We start from the raw sequence: 20055 nt of genomic DNA on the forward strand, positions 1-20055 counted from the left end.
TGGACAAGCCCCTTTGGGACAGGAAGTGGGACGACCACGGAGAGCAGAGGAGGAGCCCGCGGGCAGCAGCTGACAGTCCCGATGAGCAGTTGCAGCGGGCAGCTGGGCTTCCCGGGAGAACAATGGGGTACCCTGTGTCCTTGAGCTCCCCGGGAGGCGCCTGTCACCAGGGCCAGGAGGAAAGCAAGTCCCTACGGTAATTAAGTCTCATCAACAGCAAGCAGGCGCTTGCCAAGCTGAGGCTGGCCCGGCCTCTGAGGAAGCGTCCGGGCAGCAGGGACAGTGCTGGCTCCTGGGGAAGGCACTGGGCGGCGGGCGTGGAGGAGGAAATGAGTCCCAACCGCGGGCCTGGCCAGAGGAAGGCACGGCCCTGGGAGGAGCCCGAGGGCCTGGGGAGAGAGGACAGGCCAGCTGAGGCCAGTCCTGAGTGAGAAAAGCAGATGGCAGGAGATGCCCCTCCCTCCCTGTGGGTGATGCCTAGTGGGGAAGGGCAGGGCAGCCTTAAAATGGTGAACGAAGAGTCCACGTTAAGCAGCGCTTGCGCTCAGCCTGGTGTGAGTGACATTTTCTGGAGAGCTAGGGCTGTGTAGCTGGACCAGGCTTCAGCCATCATGTCCTCCAGCTGCATATTTTACAAATGGAGAGACTGAGGCTCAGGGAGGGAGTGATTCACCGGAGTCACACAGCCAGTGAGTGTCGGGCTGAGAAGCAGCGTGCAGGCCACGGGCACCCGGGGTGCAGCCTGCATGCCCGGGGAAGCTGGGAAGCAGGACCCAGGAGGGGCAAGGTGGGCTCAACAGAGGGAGGGGCAGGGAGGCCTGGCTGTGAGGGGGGTGGGGAGGGAGGGGGGCTCTGTGGCAGGAGAGAGGTCCTGAGAACCGGCTGGCCAGGCGGGAGAGGGAGCGGGAGAGGGAGCTCTGTGAAGGCAGGTCTCATGGGGCTCAGCACGGGGAGAGCGGACAGGTGGGGAGGCAACTCCACCTCCACCCTGAGCACAGCTTCGGGTGGAGAAGCTCAGTGCTCACAGGTTCCCTCCAACTCCCACTTCTTACTCATTTTACAAACTGCAGACACTCATCTACTTAATGCTCTTCTCCCTCACCCGAGTCTCCACCGGGCTCTGCAGGACCCCCTCTCGGGCTGGAGTGGGGCGGGCAGCCCCTCGCCCTGCAGCCCCTCCCCCAGGGCAGAGTCCCAGGCGCCGTCCTGGTCAGGCCAGTAGCGCTGAGCATGGTGCCTCAGGTGGGGGGGGGGGGGGGGGTGCTGTCCCTGCACCGGGGCCACAGCCAGAGGTGCACACCCCCCTCTGGAGGGTACACTGAGCCGGGAAGGTGGGGAGAGGCAGGTACCACCGCCATGAGGAGAAAGGGGTGTCCTGGGAGGCCCATGGTATACGGAGTTTGGACAAAGGTTAAAGGACCTTTAGTTGAAAGGCAGGCCTGGGTCTGGGGAGGTGGCCTATCCCCAGATTAGCAGGATGAACACTCATTTGTCTAGTTTCTCCAGAGATGCTGTGCTGATTTTGTTTTGTTGGACAACTCCAGAAGGTTTTTGCACCTTCGAATAATTATCTGGCTCAAAAGATAATCCGCTGAGAGGAGAATAAGGCGATCCAGCAAGAGCTGCTGTGGGGAGCTGTAACCTGAGCCCCCAGCCCAGCAAGCAGCCGGGGCAAGGCAGCCTGGGGCCCAGGTTGCAAATCGCCGCGAGGGGTCTTGGAGGTCACAGAGCCACTGTCAAGAGGGGTCACACGCAGAGTTGAAGGTCAGGCCAAGCTGGCCCAGGCCTCCAGGTTCCCAGAGGGGCCCATGCTCGCCCGTCACAGGGCTCTGGGCATCTCCTCACTTGCCTGTCCCAGGTCCCTCCTGGGAGAGGAGGGCTGCAGCCAGGCCCTCCGAAAGGCGGGTGGGCCCCGGGGCACGCACCTCCCCCCACTGTCCCCAGCAGGTCTGCTAGAAAGGGGTTTCTGTGGGAAGTGCTGACGGGAAGGGCGGGGTTGGGGGGGCGGGCGGCACTGGTTGGGAACAGCCCGTCCAGCTCCCTGGAGGAGGACAGGGCGCACCTGTGGGGCTGCCAGGAGGGGGCCAGGGCCTCTCGGGCAACTGCTCCCCTCAAGCTTGGCTGCTGTCCAGTGCTGTCATCAAAGCCAGGGAAGGCATCCCCGACAGATGTCACCAACACCGAGCTGTCAGTCATCCCCGCGGGGCCCACGGCACAGCAGGGTCATGTGTCCTGTGAGGGCTAGAGGCTCGCCCTTGCTTGCCCCTGGGGCAGACCCCTGAGCACCCCTCCTGGGCGCCTTCCAGGTGGCTTCCCCCCTCAGGCTTCTGCTTGGAGACCAAGCAGACCAGAGCCCTTCTGGCAGTGCCTGGGACCACTGCCCGGGTAAGAAAACCCTGGCCTATCCCAAATCCAAACATTCTAGCGGCTCCATACTCCAGCGGTCCCCAGACGTGCTCCAGGGAACCCCCTCGGTGGCCCATGAGAGATCGGGACATGAAATAAAGAATAAGCACCCTCCATCAAGGATGAATGGGCAAACCAAATGTTTACCCGCACAATGGAACATTGTTCTGCATCAAAATGAGAGCAAAGCTCTGAGGCATGCTACACTGTGGCTAGACCTTGAAAACATTCTGCTTAGTGAAATAAACCCGACAGAGAAGGGAAAATATCCTGTAGAACAGGCACATTCCTAGAGACAGAAAGGGGAATAGGGGCTACCAGGGGCTGGATGGAGGTGGGAAGGGGGGATTATTTTTTAATGGCTACAGTTTTTATTGGGGATGATGAATAGTTCGGGATATAGGTCGTGGTGTTGGTTACACAACATTGCAAATGCGTTTGATGCCCCTGAATTGCATACTTAAAAATGGTTAAAAGTTTAAATGCTATATTAGTATACTTTACCAGGATAACAATTTGTTTTTTAAGAATAAGTGCTGAAATAAGTTTGGGAGACAATCAGTTCTCACACTTGTGTGGGCCTTCTTGCTGTAGGACTTGTCGGAGCCTTTGCAAAAGGGATATATTATGCTGTGATCCCTGGTGGAGAGGATCATTGAGCCCTTTGTTCTTAGAGGGCCGACTCCTATTCATCTTAGAGCTCTTTATCAAATTGCAATATTTGCCTTCCGAGGCTGCCTCTCACACCTGGGAGAGGTATGAAAACTTTGTCAAACCCCTTGCCCTGATTTTTATTTAGAAAATAAAGGTCAGCATAGCTATCCCAAAGTGTACCCCAAAACTTGCTCTTTTGTTCTATTTTCCTCTCTAAAAAATGGAGATTTCTTTCCTGGTATTGGAAACATTTTGAGTTCCTTATTAAAAAAAAAAACAAAACAAAAACCAACCAGTATGGTTCTGTGGTTGAGCATCGACCTATGAACCAGGAGGTCGCAGTTCAATCCCCGGTCAGGGCATGGGGACTTGATGGAGGCAGCTGACGATGATTCTCTCTCATCGCTGATGTTTCTATCTCTCTCTCCCTTCCTCTCTGAAATCAATAAAAATATCTTAAAAAAAAAAAAAATAAAACAGAGAACTGGTGTTGTTGTTGTTTTAAAACTGTGCGTGTTACATGCATGTGCGTATGCGCAAAGGGAAATTCCCTCAAAACTTCCAGTGTGGAGTTGGGAAAGAAACCCAGAGGGTGAAGGCATGCTGTCTGTGGGCCAGATAGCTTGGAAGGTAGCTTGGGGCATGGGCTTGGAAGGGGCTAAATCGGGGGTCTCCGGGGCTGGGCGATGGGGCTGGTCCAGGGCTTGCATCTCTCCTCCCTCTGCTGAGGGGAGTGAGTGCCCAGGCAGCTGCCGTGTTTGCCCATGACCTTTCCACTGGGACCATATGCCACAGTCTCCTGTTGGCAGGCCTGGGTCTGAGGGTGCCCTGGAGGTGGGTAGGGGGTGTTAGAGTAAAAAAAAAAAGAGACTGGACTCAACCCCAGCTGTGGGACGACTTCGTGAGTCACAGCCCAGAAATGCAGGGTCAGGGAGTGGAGCCAGAGGGGAGGGTATTTTTAACTGCCGGAAACATGAGGAACCTGTCAAAAATACATGAAATCCACTAAATTAATTGGGAAGAAAATGGCAAGGTCTTATTTGTTTGTTTTTTGTGAGTGTAAACATTGTTTAATGGCCGTGTTCCCTTGAGCTGAAGCATCAGCCGTAGGAGGCCGTGGGGAGAGAGATTATGAGTTCAGGGGACCCAAGAGATCAAAGGCAGAGATAACCACAGGGACACCAGCTCCTGAGAGTCCTCAGAGACCCGCGGCAATGCTGGGCTTCCCACTGAAGATGGGTGGAGGGGGGATGATTTTATTTCTATACTAGAGGCTCAGTGCACAAAAGTTGTGCACACGGAGGGGAGGGGGGACGGGGGGGAGGTCCCTCAGCCCAGCCTGTACCCTTTCGCAATCCAGGACCCCTCAGGGGATGTCAGGCTGCCGGTTTAGGCCCGATCCTGCAGGGATCCCTGCGGGATGGGGCCTAAACTGGCAGTTGGACATCCCTCTCGCAATCCGGGACCACTGGTTCCTAACTGCTGGCCTGCCTGCCTAGTAACAGCATAGTAAGGGGAAAAAAGGAAAAGGCTGCAAAATATGCTGAGCTTCGGGATAAGAAAATGAAGAGGCCAAAGAAAATTCCAGGAACAGACCAAGAGACGGAGGCTGTCCTTTCTGAGAGCTTCTCCCTCTAAGTCTGAGTCCAGTCAAAAGTGAGCTTTCCTAAGAGTAACAAATCAATAAGAACAGACGGGGCGGGAGGTGGGGGTGTTGGGGGTGGGGGGAGAAGGGACTCTTTCATTGCAGCCACCAGTAGGGATCAGAAAGAATCTTACTTCGTGGGCAGCCAGAGAAATGGAAACCGACATGACTGAGAAAGGGGGGCTGCTAGGATGTTAGGTTGAGGTTCAGCCAGTGCCCCAGATGGCCAGACTGGAGGCCGCGGAGACCGGAAGGTGTTGAGGACACTGAGAAGAGGAGGGACCATCGGCGACAGGTCCGATGGGCAGCTAAGGAGCCTGGACTTGGACCCGGAGGTGTGGACCAGGGAAGGGACTTCAGAAATAAACCTCTCTGTCAGCCACAGTGGAGGAAGGGTCGGCCAGGGACTCATCGGAGATGGGGGGGAGGGCAGCTAGGAGGTGGCCACCCAGCCCCGTGAGCAATAATGAAGGGCCGTCCTGACACAGCCTCTGTCACGCCACCCGTGGTGCCCAGGAGGTCCGTCTGCGATGTCCCCACCGCATTACTCCAGGCAGGGCAGCCCTGAGACCAGGATGGCCGAGAGAGCGCGTCTCTTCCATGCCTGAAGAGCGGCTGCCTGGAGCCCCGCCGTGGACTTGGCAGCTTCAGGACCCCTGAGATGAAGAACCGCCCCTGATGGGTGCTGTCTGGGGTGGGAGGTGCGGGAGTGAGGTGACGCTCATTCATACTCACCACACACACCCAGTAACTGTTAACTCAGCACCTGCTACCGGCCAGGCACAGTGCTGTGATGCCATCCTCTTTGCAGGGCTCAGTTCCCTAGGGCTCCGCCACAGAAAGAGCAAAAGGCCCCCTGCCCACCCCCTTCTCCCCCCACCCCCCAACCCCAGGCTCCGCTTCGCTCTGCACCTTCTCCCTCCGGGCTCCTCCGAGGCCTGGGGAAAGGCCTGTGTCCCATTCTTCCAGAGCCTCGAACAAATTAGCTGCTGGTAGTTATTTGTGGAAGAACATACATGCATAAATTACCATATTTTCCACTTTTATTCATTTCTTTAACAAAGTAATTAACATATACATTTTGCAAGCCCTTTCCAAAGGAGATGAATTATGCCCAATCTGCCCTCTGGGAGGCACCATCTGAAGATTAAACACGTGCCCAGACACCTGTAAAACCGTCCTAGTTTATACATCCAAACTCCTCGGGGCACCTGGCTTCAGGGAGGCAGACACTCTGGTCTGGGGCCCAGGGGACCAGTGGGAATGTGCACGAGGTGACCTGACCACCCATGGGCAAAGGGTGAGGCCAGCTGCCCCTCCCACACCCATGCCAGCCCCAGCCCAGGCAGGGCCCCCTCCATGCCTCCCTGTACCCCTGGAGCCTCGAAACAGAGCACAGCTGTGCAGGTGGGGTGGTGGCAAGAGGTCAGAGTGAGAATGGCCACACACTGAAAGGAAACACTTGGCGACGTCCGAGTCTTGCTCTCCAAAGGCCAGGCTCTTTGTCATTCCGGCTGCTGGCACCGCCCACTTTGTAGCCCAGGAAGCAGCATGGAAGGAGCAGGGCAAGCGCAGTCCATGCTCCAGCCCCATCGCCTGCTTCCCATGCTGACTGCACGGCACCTGTCTCAGCCCAGTCCGCTGTGCCCACGGCTCTGTCCTATCGTGGGCACAGAGGGGCTCTGTCGGTTCCCCCAGCTCCGAGCACAGTCCCTGCCCATGGCTGTGTTCTCCAGTTCTCAGCCCCTGGGACCTGCCCACTCCTGGCTTGTGAGAAAGGGGAGGTGGTGGGGGGGGGGTGGTAATCAGGGCCTTGGAGGACACGGTGAGGTGGAGGAGGGAAGGAGAAGGTCCCAGGGCAGAGTGGTGGGCCATGGGGACAGGAAGAAGTACAGTGTGGGGAGATGGAATCCACCCGGGGCTCAGGCCCAGCTGTGATCCCCAAAAGGGACCCAAGGACTTGTGGAACCCCCTCCCCAGAACGTAGGCCTCTCTTCTGGGACGGTCTGAGGCCAGGACCAGGAGGCAGGGCAGCTACGTGCACAGGGGTTTTGAAGAGCCTGTGAGGCTCGGCCTGTGAGCTGGGGAGCCCTCCGACTTGGGCCGTGCTCTGTGGTTTCCTCCTGCCGAGTGGAGGCGGCATGGGTGCTGCAGGAACCAGGCACGCACGCAGATGTGCACACACAGCCTCTCACGCAGGTCCCCAGGTCCCTGGAGCGGGTCCCCGTGCCCCTCTGTGGCTGGTGACTGATGAGCCATCACTGCATTTGGGGCCAGGACCCAGAGCAAACGACAGAGCAAGGAGGGTGAGCAGAAAACAAATCTGCAGGTGGCTCTGGGACCAGGAACCCTCGGCCGGTGTGGGAATGCCCTCCTGGGGCCCAGAAGGGTGCTCATCAACATGTTTATTCTGGTGAGGGTCTTCTTGGAGGGCTGCTTACGGAAAACTGTCTAGAGACTGCTGATGAAATATCATTGTCTGTCTGTCTATACAGAACCATGAGTTCTGAGAAGACAGGCACCCATGGGACCCATCTCGTTATCACCAGCACTCAGCCTCGTGGCGGCATGCCGCTGGTGGTCAGAAGAAGCTTTGTTGTGAAAGGGAAGTGGGCAATGAAGGCCATGAGCGGGAAAGGGGTGGGCAGGGGAGGCCATGGGTGGTTTCTGGGTCTGGTCCCCTGGCAGTGGGATGGGGGTACTTCCCCCACCCGTTAGTAACAGAGAGAGTCCCCTGGTGCCAAGTTTGGTGCTGATGGGTCCCATTTCCTGCTTCCCTAGGAAGTGCCACAGGCATTACTCAGAGGCCAGAGGGGCAACTGGGTGGGGCTGTGCCCTGTGTCTGGAGTCCCAGGGGGACTGACCTTCCTAACTGTCCCCTCTCAGCCCCCATTCCAGCCCACTCTGGCTGGCTGGCTCCCAGGAGCTGATGAAATTTGAATCTATCTGAAATGAAATTCCCTTACCTGGGAATGTACATAAGTGTGTGTCTGGAGTGCATGTACACACAAGAAGGTGTGTGTGTGAGTGTGTGTGTGTGAGTGTGTGTGTGAGTGTGTGTGTGTGTATGAGTGTGTGTGTGAGAGTGTGTGTGTGAGTGTGTGTGTGAGTGTGTGTGTGTGAGTGTGTGTGTGTGAGTGTGTGTGTGTGAGTGTGTGTGTGTGTGTGTGAGTGTGTGTGTGTGTGAGTGTGTGTGTGTGTGTGTGTGTGTGTGTGTGTTCCGGGGACTCTGAGCAATCTTGGTCCCTGGGTTCTGCCCAGATATTGGTCCTTGCAAGGGGCCACGCGTGCAAGAGGCGGCTTCTTACAGTGTTTCACCCGCAGACACCCCAGCCCCAGCCCAGAAGCCCCCGGAGCAGACAGGAGAGGATGACATGGGAGGGACAAGGGACAGAGGTGCATCCCGCATGAGCACAGCTTTCTTCCCTCTTCGCCTCCCTCCCCTGGGGCAGCCCTGCCACCCACACAGCCCTTCCACACAGTCCTTTCCTGTTCTTAGTGCCCTCCCGTCTGCAATGGGCCCTTATTGCCCCGTCTCAGGCACGGCGTACTGGGATGAGGTGACGTGACAAGGCCACCCAAGGACTTAGAGCTGGGACCGCCTGGGGGCTGGAGAGGGGTTAAGAGCACAGGAGTTGGAGTGAGGCCACCCTGGTTTGAGAACCAGCTGTCACTGACTAGCCATGTCTCCATGGGGCCTCAGTTTCCTCATCTATAAAATGGGATTGAAAGTACAGCCCTCACCTCATGCACTTGTGCTATGGATTGAGTGAGGCACGAAGTGGAGCGAGCTCTCCACATGTTCCTGCCAGGCCCCCTGGTCATTAGTGCAGGCGGAGGCCATGGTGAGTGTCCCTCTGCCCCTTGCTTGTGTGTGCACGTCCACACACACACACACACACACACACACTTACACACACACACTCTTACACATACACACACACACTCTTACACACTGCCCACTTCCTGAAGGGCCCCCAATCTCTAGGCAGAGATCCACCTCTCCCCTCCTCCAGCACCCACCCCACCCCCAACTCACCAGTCAAAGCCCTGCTCACCCACAGAGTCCACTCGACACAAGCGTTTTCTTTACACGTTGGGGCTTTTACTTCAATTTGAAGCAGACGGTTGAGCACAGATATGAACAGCTTTGGCCATTTGAGCAAAGAAAGGAGAAGGCCTTGGCGTTACACATGCCCACTCCCCCACATACTGGCCCATTCCGCTGGTCCCTTCCTCCCTCGGCCCCCTGCGAAACTAGTAAGAGAACACTGGCCTCCAAGCAGGCGCCATCTCCTTTGCCCGGCCAGGAGGGCCGGCCATGGGCAGGGAGTGTTGGCTGGGGAGCAAAGACCCCCTAGGCAGGTCTCCTTGAGCAGGTCCCTGGGGTGGGGTATAGGGTGGTCAATGTCGCTTCTTTTCCCCGTGTCCCCCCTTCCCATGGTGCTCAGAGCCCAAGAAGAGAAGCCTGGACCCAGGAAACATTGAGAACCAGGGCCAGAGGCCTGGGCAGCCGGTTAGAGGGAGAGAAGGGGGCCGGGATCTCAGATCCCACTCCGGACAGGCACCCCAGCCTGCCTCTCACGCCCCCCGGGGGCTTATCTTGAACCCCACTAGCTCAGGGCTCAGTGTAGAAAGAAGGGTCCAGGTCAGAAGGTCAGGTGCACCCAGTGGTCACCAAACTTCCCTCCTTTCCATGAGTTCTGGTGGAACTGCTGACTCGTCTTTGGCTTGAGATGGAAGCGGGCACCAGGAGGGCACAGGACACAGGGCACCAGTGAGGCTTTTCTCCGTGGGGTTTCCTCACCACGTCTTGCTCAGTGTCTCTGTGGTGTCTTTGGCAATGAATTGCTGCAGCCGGAAGGTGGGCCTCGGGCCCCAGGCAAGAGGGAGGCTGAGCTCTCCCCTCCCCGCCAGGCAGAGGGCAAAGTGCAGTCACCGTGGAGTGGCCCGGAGGGCGGGAGGGCGAGAGGGAGGCAGCGTGTTCCTGTCTGACCCTGAGAGGCAGTGGTCTGAGCATCGGGCGGCACCTTGAAGAAGACGAGGCTGGACTTGGCGAGCTCCCTTCTCCTCGGGCTCGACTGGAAAGAGGGCCCACAGCATGTCCTTGGTCCAGCGCAGGGCCAGTCACTCCTGGAAAACACAGCCAACCGTCAGGAGCTGCCCCTGCTCATTCTGACTCGTTCCCAGAGGCCGACCAGCACCAGCCCCCCAGCCCCTGCTCTCGCTCAGTCATCACAGCTGCCCTGGATGGGCCCAGGCAGGGGCTGCAGAAAGTGGGTGAGCCAGCATGTGGACCCAGGACTGGCTGCCTCCAGGGACTACATTGTCCCCTTACCCGTCCTCTACCACGGTGTCACCACCACCACCACCCCAGTCACCACAAACACCACAGCCACCACCGTCACCACCATCACCCCAGCATTTCAGAGCCACTGCTGATTGTGCTGGTTTGGGGCAATGGGCAAGGCTGCAGGGGGTACAGGCAGCTCAGGGACTCCTGGTCCTGAGACCACAATGCCCAATCACACCTCTGAGGGATGCCCGTCAGCCTGCCCCTAGGAGACGGTGTGCTCGGCCCTTTCCCCTGCCCTGGTCGACAAGAGCACCACAACTGCAGCTGGATGACCCGAGACAAGTGACGTAGCTTCTGTGCCTCAGTGTCCTCGTCTGTAGAATGACACGACTGGAGCAGGTGGAGAATGTTCAAGCTTCCTCGTAAGCGTTAGAAATAAGTCTGAGCCGTGGCCCCTAACACAGAACACGATCAACACGGTTCTGGGCTACCTGGAGCATCGGGGCGAGGGGGACACATCGAGGGGGGCCCAGTCCTATTGCATTCCCTCCCACGCTGCATCCCTGGGCATCTCGAGAGCCTGGGGCGCTGAGGAGCATGACTGGAGAATCCTAGGTTAGTCCACCTTTAAGTTCCTCAGTCCTAACCCTGGGAAACTTCACCCTGGGAGCTGAACGTGGTGTTGCTTGTGAGAAAACCGGCCGGAGGGTGTGACCTGCTCCTAGGCAGGGCCAGGAGATGGGGAAGGTCATGGGCTGCTGGGGTTTTAGTTCTGGGGGGTCAGAGCTGGTGGGGAAGGCTCTGTGAGGGCCCCAAGTCCACCTCAAACATGCGAATGGGTAACGGCAGTCCCTTAACCCGGCCCAGCACACCCCGAGTAAAGCAGTTCCAAATACTTCCCTCCCGATTTGCAACAACCCTGACCAAACAGCTAAGCACTTATTTTTGAAGCCAAACATCTGTCAGGCACCACCAACATGCCAGGGCACTTCCTCACATCCCCCTAAGCGCCTGCTGAGCAACCCCGGCTCAGGCAGCCCCAGGCTCCGGCTCAGGGAAAGAAGCGCGAGAAGTTGGCAGCAGCAGGATTTGAATCCAGATCGGCAGCGTTAATCCTGCCACACAGGGGCTGCTCCTGCTGAAACGGAGGCTCGGGGAGCCGGGAAGGAGCCAAACCACCAGGCTGGAGGGCCTGCGAACCACAGTCCTGGGGCGCCCCGCTCAGCAGGCAGCCAGGGGGCGAGGCTGGGGCAAGGCAGAAAGTGGGGTCCAAGGCGGCGAGGGAGCCGGGCCAGCGGGAGGGTGTGTCCTCTGGCAAACAGAGGCTGAGGAGGAGCGGGGAGAGTGAGAGCGGGGAGCATCTTGATGTGGTGAGTCCTGGCTCACATCCCCCGGCCCCTGCGGTGCGCGGCCGGCCCCAGCAGGAATCTGCTTTCTGTTACCCCGTCTGAGGAGGAGGATTAAGAAGCAGGAAAGGAAACCCGTGGGGATGGCCCGGGGTCTGTGGTCCACGGGGTGATTTACAGCCCACGTCATCCTGGCGCTGGATGCCTGGGCGGGCCCCTCAGAGGACAGCGGAGTTCCTTTCTTGTTCCGCTTGCCTGTACGTCAGCTCTCAGGCCCTCCTGAAGCCAGGGCTATCTCCCAAGAGCAAGGGAGATGAGGTGTCTCTGGCCAAGACCTGACCTGCAATTCTTTTTTTATTTATTTAATATTTTTATTGAATTCAGAGAGGAAAGGAGAGGGGGAGAGAGATAGGAACATCAATGATGAGAGAGAACCATTGATCGGCTGCCTCCTGCACACCCCACACTGGGGACCGAGCCTGCAACCCGGGCATGTGCCCTTGACTAGAATCGAAGCTGGGACCCTTCTGTCCACAGGCCGACGCTCTATCCATTGAACCAAACCAGCTAGGGCCTGACCTGCAATTCTTGACCCCACCCTTCCACCTCCCCCCACCCCCCGTTCCCGCAGCCTACACAGGACCTGTGTTCCCACCACCCAGCTGGGTCCCGGAACCCCAGCACATGCATCATCCGTCCCAAGAAGCCTTAGGTCAGTTGGGGCGTGGTGGGAAGCACCCTGGGAGGCCTGAGGTGCCCGGACCTTCTCCGTGGTTACCCAGCTGTGTGACCGTGGGGCACGCCCTCCCTCTCTGTGCTTGCAGTCCTTCGCTTGTGCAGCAAGGGGGTTGTATGTGGGTCTGCACTCCCCAAAGGGTGCTCTGCGGGACGCGGGCGGAGTGAGATGGAGCTCATGAGTTTCGGAAACCTCACAGGCCTTGGCCCATCCTGGAAAGTTACTGTGCCTCCTAGCATATTAAAGGCTCTGTCAAGTCCTGCAGCAGAGAAATTCCCGTGGCTTTATTTACCCAGTGTTTTCCGAACTCATTCGATGGATGATGCGATTCCAAGTGCATCACGAGTAGAAACTTATTCAACCTTCTGGTAACATAAAGCCTCCTTAAGGCTACAAAAGGGCCGGGGTGGGGGTCGGGGGGAGCCCCAGGAACGGCGGCCAAGGGCTTGGAAACCTCCGTTGGGGCGATCTGCGGGCCTTCCCTCCGGTGCCAGCCAAACCCAGCACGAGGCCACTTGCAGGAATCTGCTTCTTTCCTGCCTGCCTGCCCACTGGCCCAGGCTCTCAGCATCCCAACCCCCAATGCCTAGTGGAGACCTTGACTGGTCCAGCCTCAGTCCGGGTTCTCCCCCTGGACCCATCAGCTCTGGCTGAGGAACGGGAGACAAACCTGCCCAGGCCATCTCTGCAGAAGGAGCTGGGTAGGGGTGGGCAGGGAGGGTGAGTGTGTGCCCATGAGTGAAAACACAGGGGAGTAGGCTGACAAACACTCCCCACTGTGTGACAACTATGCACAGGCACCTGGCAGCGTCACCCCACCCGACCCCCGTGTGAGGAGCACATCCTGGGAGGGCCTCTGGCATCCCCCCGCCCGCCCCTACCCCCTTAAGCTTTCGTGGCGCTGCTTCTGCTGTGGCCAAGGCTCTGGGTGCGGCTGGGCAAGGCTCTTGTCCTACAGAACCCCCTGCACCACCACCCCTCACCATGTAAGGTGCCCTTCAAACACAGGCTCTGCCACTAACACAAACGCTGAAAACGAGACCGCCTCTCCGGTCCCTTTCAGCTGGTCTGCCGTGCTGGGTCGGACCCAGGCGATTTGGTCAGTGAGGCGAAGGGGTTGAGTTTATCACACTCAGGAGCCACCGTTTCACTTGCTCGCTCGTTGGCGGCAGAGCATCAGCTCCCCGAGAACGGGGATACAGTCTGTCGTGTTCGCCGCTGTAGTCCCAGTGCCAGGAACAGTGCCCGACACACAGCAGCATCTCAATCAGTATTTGCTGAACAAGCGAATAAATATTTCTAGTTGCGGGGATTTTATTTACTATAGCACTCCCTCCCCGCATTGATTTTTAGAGAGAGTGGAAGGGAGGGAAGGGGACGAGAGAAAGATCAATGTGAGAGAGACACATGGATCGGTTGCCTTCTGCACACACCTCGACCCAGGCCAGGATCGGGCTTGCAACCCAGGTACATGCCCTTGACCGGCAATCGAACCCGGACCCTCCCGTCTGCGGCCGATGCTCTAACCACTGAGCAACTGGCCATGGCCACTGTAGCTTTTATATACCGCAGGGTGTGTTTCCTATTTCCAATATAGCATTTGAGCCTTTTTGTCAATGTGTCTGTGCTTTAGGGGAGCTTTTGGTAGTTACTGTGAATCCTGAAATAATTTTGCCTCTGTTTTGCTCTTGTTCACGTCCAGTGTTTCATCCTGATCACAGCTCCTCTGCTTCCTAAGCTTGCCCCTGGCTGTAAGTGGGTTGGTTTCCTCTCTTGATCACTTCTGTGTGCTGCAGGGTAATTTCGCCACATCGGGGCACTGAATAAACACAATTATATCCGCTTCCTAAATTACTTTACCTTTTAAATTCATTTTCAGTCACTGGTGTCCACTTTATCTGCTTAACCATTTTCCACTATTTTCAAATTAGACATTTCATTTTCCTATGTTTAAGCCATTCGGACACAGCCTTTACCTGCAGAAAAAGTTATCCAGCCCCAACCAGTTTGGCTCAGTGGATAGAGCATCGGCCTGCAGACTGGAGGGTCCCAGGTTCAATTCCGGTCAAGGGCAAGTACCTTGGTTGCGGGCACATCCCCAATGGGGAGTGTGCAGGAGGCAGATGATCGATGTTTCTAACTCTATCCCTCTCCCTTCCTCTCTGTAAAAAATCAATAAAATATATATTTTTTAAAAAGTTATCCAATGGGATTGGAATTCTGAAAGGTTTTTTTAAATTGGTTTGTCCTAAAAACAGAAGTCAGGTTTCAAGTGTTATTTTAAAACTTAAATATGATAGACAAGCAAGGAGGACATGGGAGAAGTATTTCTGGAGACCCACACTATTAAGCATTATTTCACCTTTCACTTTTAAGTACACCAGTATGTGGGCTAGAAGCCGGGGGGGTGGGGGGTGAGGGAGGGGCGTGTCCCATTCTGAATGCTGAACACTGGGGTTTGTTCATCTTGGCCACAGCGTCAGTGGGCTGTGGGGCCCTGGGCAGCTGGTTAGTCTTTCCAGGCCTCGGTTTCCTCATTTTTACTTTATTTTATTTTTATTTTTTATTTTATTTTTTTTTAAATATATTTTATTGATTTTTCACAGAGAGGGAGAGAGATAGAGAGCCAGAAACATCGATGAGAGAGGAACATCGATCAGCCGCCTCCCGCACATCCCCCACTGGGGAAGTGCCCGCAACCCAGGCACATGCCCTTGACCGGAATCGAACCTGGGACCCCTCAGTCCGCAGGCCGACGCTCCATCCGCTGAGCCAAACCGGCTTTGGCTTATTTTATTTTTAAAAAAATATATGTTCATTCATTTCAGAGAGGAAGGGAGAGGGAGAGAGAGATGGAAACATCAATGATGAGAGAGAATCATTGATCGGCTGCCTCTTGCACGCCCCCCACTGGGGATCGAGCCTGCAACCCGGGCATGTGCCCTTGACCAGAACCTAACCTGGGACCCCTCAGTCTGCAGGCCGATGTTCTATCCACTGAGCCAAATCGGCTAGGGCTCGGTTTCCTCCTTCTTAAAGGAGCACACTAGTCGTACCCACTTCTTCATTTACAAAGAATCACTGAGACAATGGAGCTGTGCCCTGTCAGGCCTGGCGTGCAGGGGAAGCGCTGGAACGCGCCGGCTTACTTTCCCGCAAAGAGCTGGCTCCTCAGTTTGACTAACTGGTATTTGAAAACATAGAATAAACAGGCTGAAAAGTCTCAAAACAAGGAACCAGAAACAGTCACTTTGAGCCAACTGCCACCTTGAGTGATTTGATTTCAATGTATTCTTTAAAAAAATAAACACAATTTTAAAAATTGTATTGTCATGTCCATCATCCAATGAATGGATAACCAAAGTGTGGTATACCCATACAATGGAATATTACTTGGGCGTAAAAAAGGAATGAAGTGCCAACATACATGATAGAACAAGATAAACCTTGAAAACAGCACGCTAAGTGAAAGGAGCCGGACACAAGAAACCACCTATATTTGATCCCATTCACATAAAATGTCTAGAACAGGGAACTCTATAGATTAGTGGTTGTCTGGGGTTGGGGCTGGGGATGGAAGGGGGGAGGAGTGAAATCATAGCTAAAGCATAGGGTTTCTTTTTAGACGGATGAAAATGCTCTGAAAATGGACTGCGGCAATAGTTGTGAAAATACGAAAAACCACTGAATTGTATACTTTAAATGGGTGAACTAATCTTGATAAAAGCTGTTAAAATTTTTAAAATCTGCATAAGTAGCACCTGTTAATTACAGAAAAATTAGAAACCACAGAGGAGTGAACAGAAAAAAAAAACGAAATCACCTCGATCTCCCCACCAAGAGAAAACCCCTGACAGCACTGGGTGGGTGCCCCTTTCCCTCTGCGACATCACCGATGCGGCATTTGATGGAAGTAGAATTATGCCGTGCAAACCGCGCCGTGAGCTGGTGTTTATGTGTTCCCCAGCAGCCCATGCATCTTTGCATTTGGCAGATCTGCTTCCACATCTTCTCGGAGGGCCCGGCTTCGCTGAGGTTATTCTGGGCACCAGCGCAGGCTCGGGGCTTCCAGCCTCCACACTTCCCAGGGAGCTGGAAGCAGGTACGGCCGGGCCACCCCCAGCGCCTCCCGCCCCGCCTGGCCTGGGCGCCATGGGTGACAGGCAGAAAATTTATGAGCAGCTGGAGTTGGCTGCTGTGTGCGGAGGGCAGGAACATGGCGTGAATCAAGGATCACACTGTGTCCAGGCTGGGAGGGCCCGTGGAGGTCTCAGGCGTCTGCGAGCTGCGAAGTTACGGCCAGAGCCCCTGGTGAGCCAGGAGAGTCTGCCTGGGGACCATGAGTCGGGAGAAAAAATTCATTTACTCAACAAAGATTGATTGAGCTCCTCCTGGAAGCCAGCTCTGTGACAGGCACTGGGGCTCCGGTCCCTCTCCCGGGCCGCGTTCAGCCCGGCTCCAGGGCAAAGCTGCAAACCAGTGCTGCCGGTAAATGCTGCCGGTCCGCCCATTCCCCGATCTGTTCTGTTCCTCGGGCCGCTGACCAGCGGTGGCTGAGCTGGTGGGGATCCCAGCCGCGGTGTGGAACAGCTGCCCGAGCTGCTCAGAGGCCTCGCTGCCCCACACGCCCCAGCTTCCCAGGTTGGGCATGGGTGGGTCTGGCAGGCCAAACCACTCATTTACTGAGGCCAGTGGGTATGCCCAGACCTCAGGGTCTGTCGATGTCATGCAGAAGAACTTTCCTTCCAGTGAGAAACAACCACCGCATCCGACAAAGTCTCCCAGCTGTGTGACTTTAAGCAAGTTGCTTAACCTCTCTGTGCCTCAGTTTCTTTATCTATACAATCTATATAATAAAAGCCTACTCGACCGTTACGGCAGAACGACCAGAACAACCGGTCGCTGAGGCTGAGAGCAGGCGACCCCGGGGCCCCTCTGTGACAAGGTGCTCGGAGGGAGCTGGGTCTCGGGTTTCCTGTCCGTGCACAGCGCGCACCCCACACTGTCCTGCAGCCTTGCTTGGGGTTCCTGCCGCCCACTGAAAGGAGAGCTCCAGCAGGGGAGAGGTTCTGGTGGCTGTGCCCCCACTGTCTCCCCGTCCAGGGCAGTGAGGGCAGGCTCCAGCCCAGCCTCTTAACCCCTGGCTCCCACCTCCACTGCAGGTGGAGAAACTCCCCCTACATCCCTCCGTGCCACGACTCATTGTGGTGCCACTGCCATCATTCCCTCGCTCACCCCACGTATCTCCAACCAGCGCTCCTGAGGGCTCTGCCACACCCCTGTCCGCCCCCAGGCCTGGGAACAGCAGCGAGTGGCTCTGGCTCGGAGCTCAGAGCCACCATCACTCGGGCAGCCTCGGCCCAGCACCACGCTGCACCCCTTCGCACTTGTGGTCGCACACGGTCCCCGGGGACGACCACTGCTGCTTTCGTTTTGCAGACTAGGAAATGGGCCCTGAGCAGCTGCCTCCCTCGCCCAGGCCCCCCTGCAGGGATGCAGCAGAGCCAGGCAAACCCCGACCCCTGCCGAGTTCAGCTTCCTCGCCGGCAAACGGGACTGGCAAGTCCCCAAACCATCCACCCAGCCGCCACCTCCCTGGGTTCTAAGAAAATCTCAGCCGTTGTGCCTTGGAGCCTAAGGGAAGGTGGCTGGCCCTGGGAGTCCTGGCGCTGGCAGGGCTGGGCCAGAGCTCACACGGAGCCCGCTAGGCTGCAAGGGCCCAGGGAGACCGAGGCCCCCGCCATGCTGACTCCTTCCTGGGCTGCAAGCCACTCTCTCTGGCTGCCAATCTCTGTTTCTGTCTCCATGCTCTGCCTGTATGTCTCTGTGCCAACCCCCTCTTGGCCTCTCCTGTGTTTATCTCTCCACGTCCATCAGCCTATCTGTCTTTCTTGGCCCCCAATCCACCCACAGTGCAGGGCACCGCGAGGGTCGAGCTGGCCCGGTGACGCCTGCGGCCCAGCTGCTGCAGCTTCCCATCTGCTTCCCATCCTGTGATGCTGTCAGCCAATCCCACTTGGCTACCCGCTGCTCCTCCAGACCCAGAAGCTCAAGGACCCATGAGCTTGCCCAGAGCCAGAGGAGGCACCCAGGCTGGAGGGGAGCAGACAGCTGTGCAGACAGGGGGGCAGCCAGGTGAGGAAGGCTTGCTCCCTCCCGGCCTCCACTCCACACAGACACACACTCCCAACCCGGGATCCCCATCAGGCCTGCCTCCTCGGGGCGGGGGCTGCTGCCCGTCACTCTCCTGCCTCTCCCAGTCCTCCCCTCCCCAATCCTGACCACAGAGTGACAGCAGGAGTGATGGGGCGCCAACCAGACAAGCCATTCATGCCAAAGCGCTGGCCGCCTGGTCTGTGGACAGACCACAGTGTGTCTCCCCAAGGAGGAGTCTAGCTCTGGGTATTTCAAGATCAGTGGCGGCAACAATAGGGTGGCTGGGAGAGACCACAGGATCCCTGGACAGCCCAAATAACCTAATGATTTCTGCAAACAGTGTGAAAATGCAGCTTTAAGATGAGAAAAACACCCCCCGAGCCCTTCCCATCACCCCTAAGCCCTGCACAGACAGACTCTGGAGCCAGCATGGGGTTCAGCAGGAATGGGATATCTCGGCTTGGGGGCTCTTGACTCACTACCACCCGGACCGTTAGTGACAACACAACAGTAGCTTCCAGATGCATACGGGAGAGGCCACAACTGGAAAGAGAAACAGCTCTTTCACCCACACTCATGCACACACACACACTCTCCATGCCCACAGGTGTGAGCATACGCAACTCAGCACCGTGGTTACATGGAGCAGCTATGGCATCAGGCAGCCTCTGTTTGAATCCTGACTTCCCCATTCTACCAGCTGTGTGACTCTGAGCAAGTTGCTTAACCTCTCTGTGCCTCAGTTCCTTTATCTATAAGTGGTAATAATAATAATCTGCTGCATGAGATAGTAAGCGAGATTAAAGAACACAGTGGCTACAAAACCCAGCACTCAGCATCAGGCAGCCACATGCCAGAGCACACACACGTGTGTGTGTCTGTGTTTACACGTGCTCCTCAAGGCAGGCACTGTGTCCCCGCTTCAGAGTGCCAGGCCCCACTCAGTACAGGGCACAGAGGAGCTGCCCATTAGCTATTGCGGAGGACGACTGGGACACATTATTTCCTTGCGCTTCCATCATTTCGTGCATTTGGCAAAAATCTTCTGAGTGTTTAGACCACGCCAGGCTCCATTCAAAGCACTGGGGATCCTGCGGCCAGCAAACCACAAGGAGCCCTGCCCTCCCCACGCCGACGTCCCAGGAGGAGCACGTTTCCCTACGGAAAGGAAGCCTCTTGCTTTCCGTGCCAAAGAGCGTGGGCAGGTCCTTTCCCAACAACGGATGCACTTCCCCGCACCCTCAGCCAGACGTTACTGCATGTACTTTAGCTTCCTCTTGACAACTCAAGGTCAAGCCCAGAAGTGTCCGTCTACAGAAGGCTCTCCAGGCCCCTGACACGTGTGGGGCCCTTTGCCCCGACGCGCAATGGCCCAGGTCTCTCGGCTCTTCTCAGCCTCTGGCGTTGCTCCGTGTGCTTTGCTGCTGCTTCCCAGACGACCAGGCCCCTGGCTGCGATGCTGGGGGCTGTCACTGCACCTGCTCCAGGAGCTGGCCTCCCACGTCAAAAGGCCGTTTCTGTTCAGCTGCTCTGATTTGAGACGCCAGGGAGTCAAGCTTATAAGCACAGACTGCAAGCAGTAGCTCCCGACCCACCCGCTCTCCTCTCCGGTGCGCGTCCATGCCTGGCCTCGCGTTTCCCGCTGTGTTCCAAAGGGCGGGGCCTTTGTTTGGATCTCCGAGGGACCCAGCACCCAGAACGCTGCCTGGCACGTAGCAAACACTCAAAGCTACTTATTCTTAAGTAAATGTGCGGGGCCTTCCTGCTCTCTCCATCTCCCTCTGCTCGTGTAACTAAAGAGACTGAACAGGTGACG

At 56.7% G+C, this 20055-nt stretch overlaps 1 protein-coding gene across 3 annotated transcripts in view; it reads right to left on the minus strand.

Annotated features, from left to right (window-relative positions):
- Positions 1-5734: 5734 nt before the first annotated feature.
- ATOH8 (atonal bHLH transcription factor 8) overlaps positions 5735-20055 on the minus strand; it is a 37208-nt gene continuing 22887 nt past the window's right edge. For 2 of the 3 annotated variants that reach the window (XR_009447907.1, XM_059659272.1), the window contains one exon: positions 5735-9838. Coding sequence is in view for 1 of the 3 variants with exons in the window: in XM_059659272.1 (XP_059515255.1) it covers positions 9833-9838 (6 nt within the window). In the remaining 2 variants the exon portion in view is untranslated. Of the gene's footprint in view, positions 9839-15906; positions 16414-20055 lie in introns of all 3 variants that reach the window. The other variant, XR_009447906.1, reaches the window with a different exon arrangement.

The sequence above is a fragment of the Myotis daubentonii genome, chromosome 12 (assembly GCF_963259705.1).
Source record: "Myotis daubentonii chromosome 12, mMyoDau2.1, whole genome shotgun sequence".
Taxonomy (NCBI): domain Eukaryota; kingdom Metazoa; phylum Chordata; class Mammalia; order Chiroptera; family Vespertilionidae; genus Myotis; species Myotis daubentonii.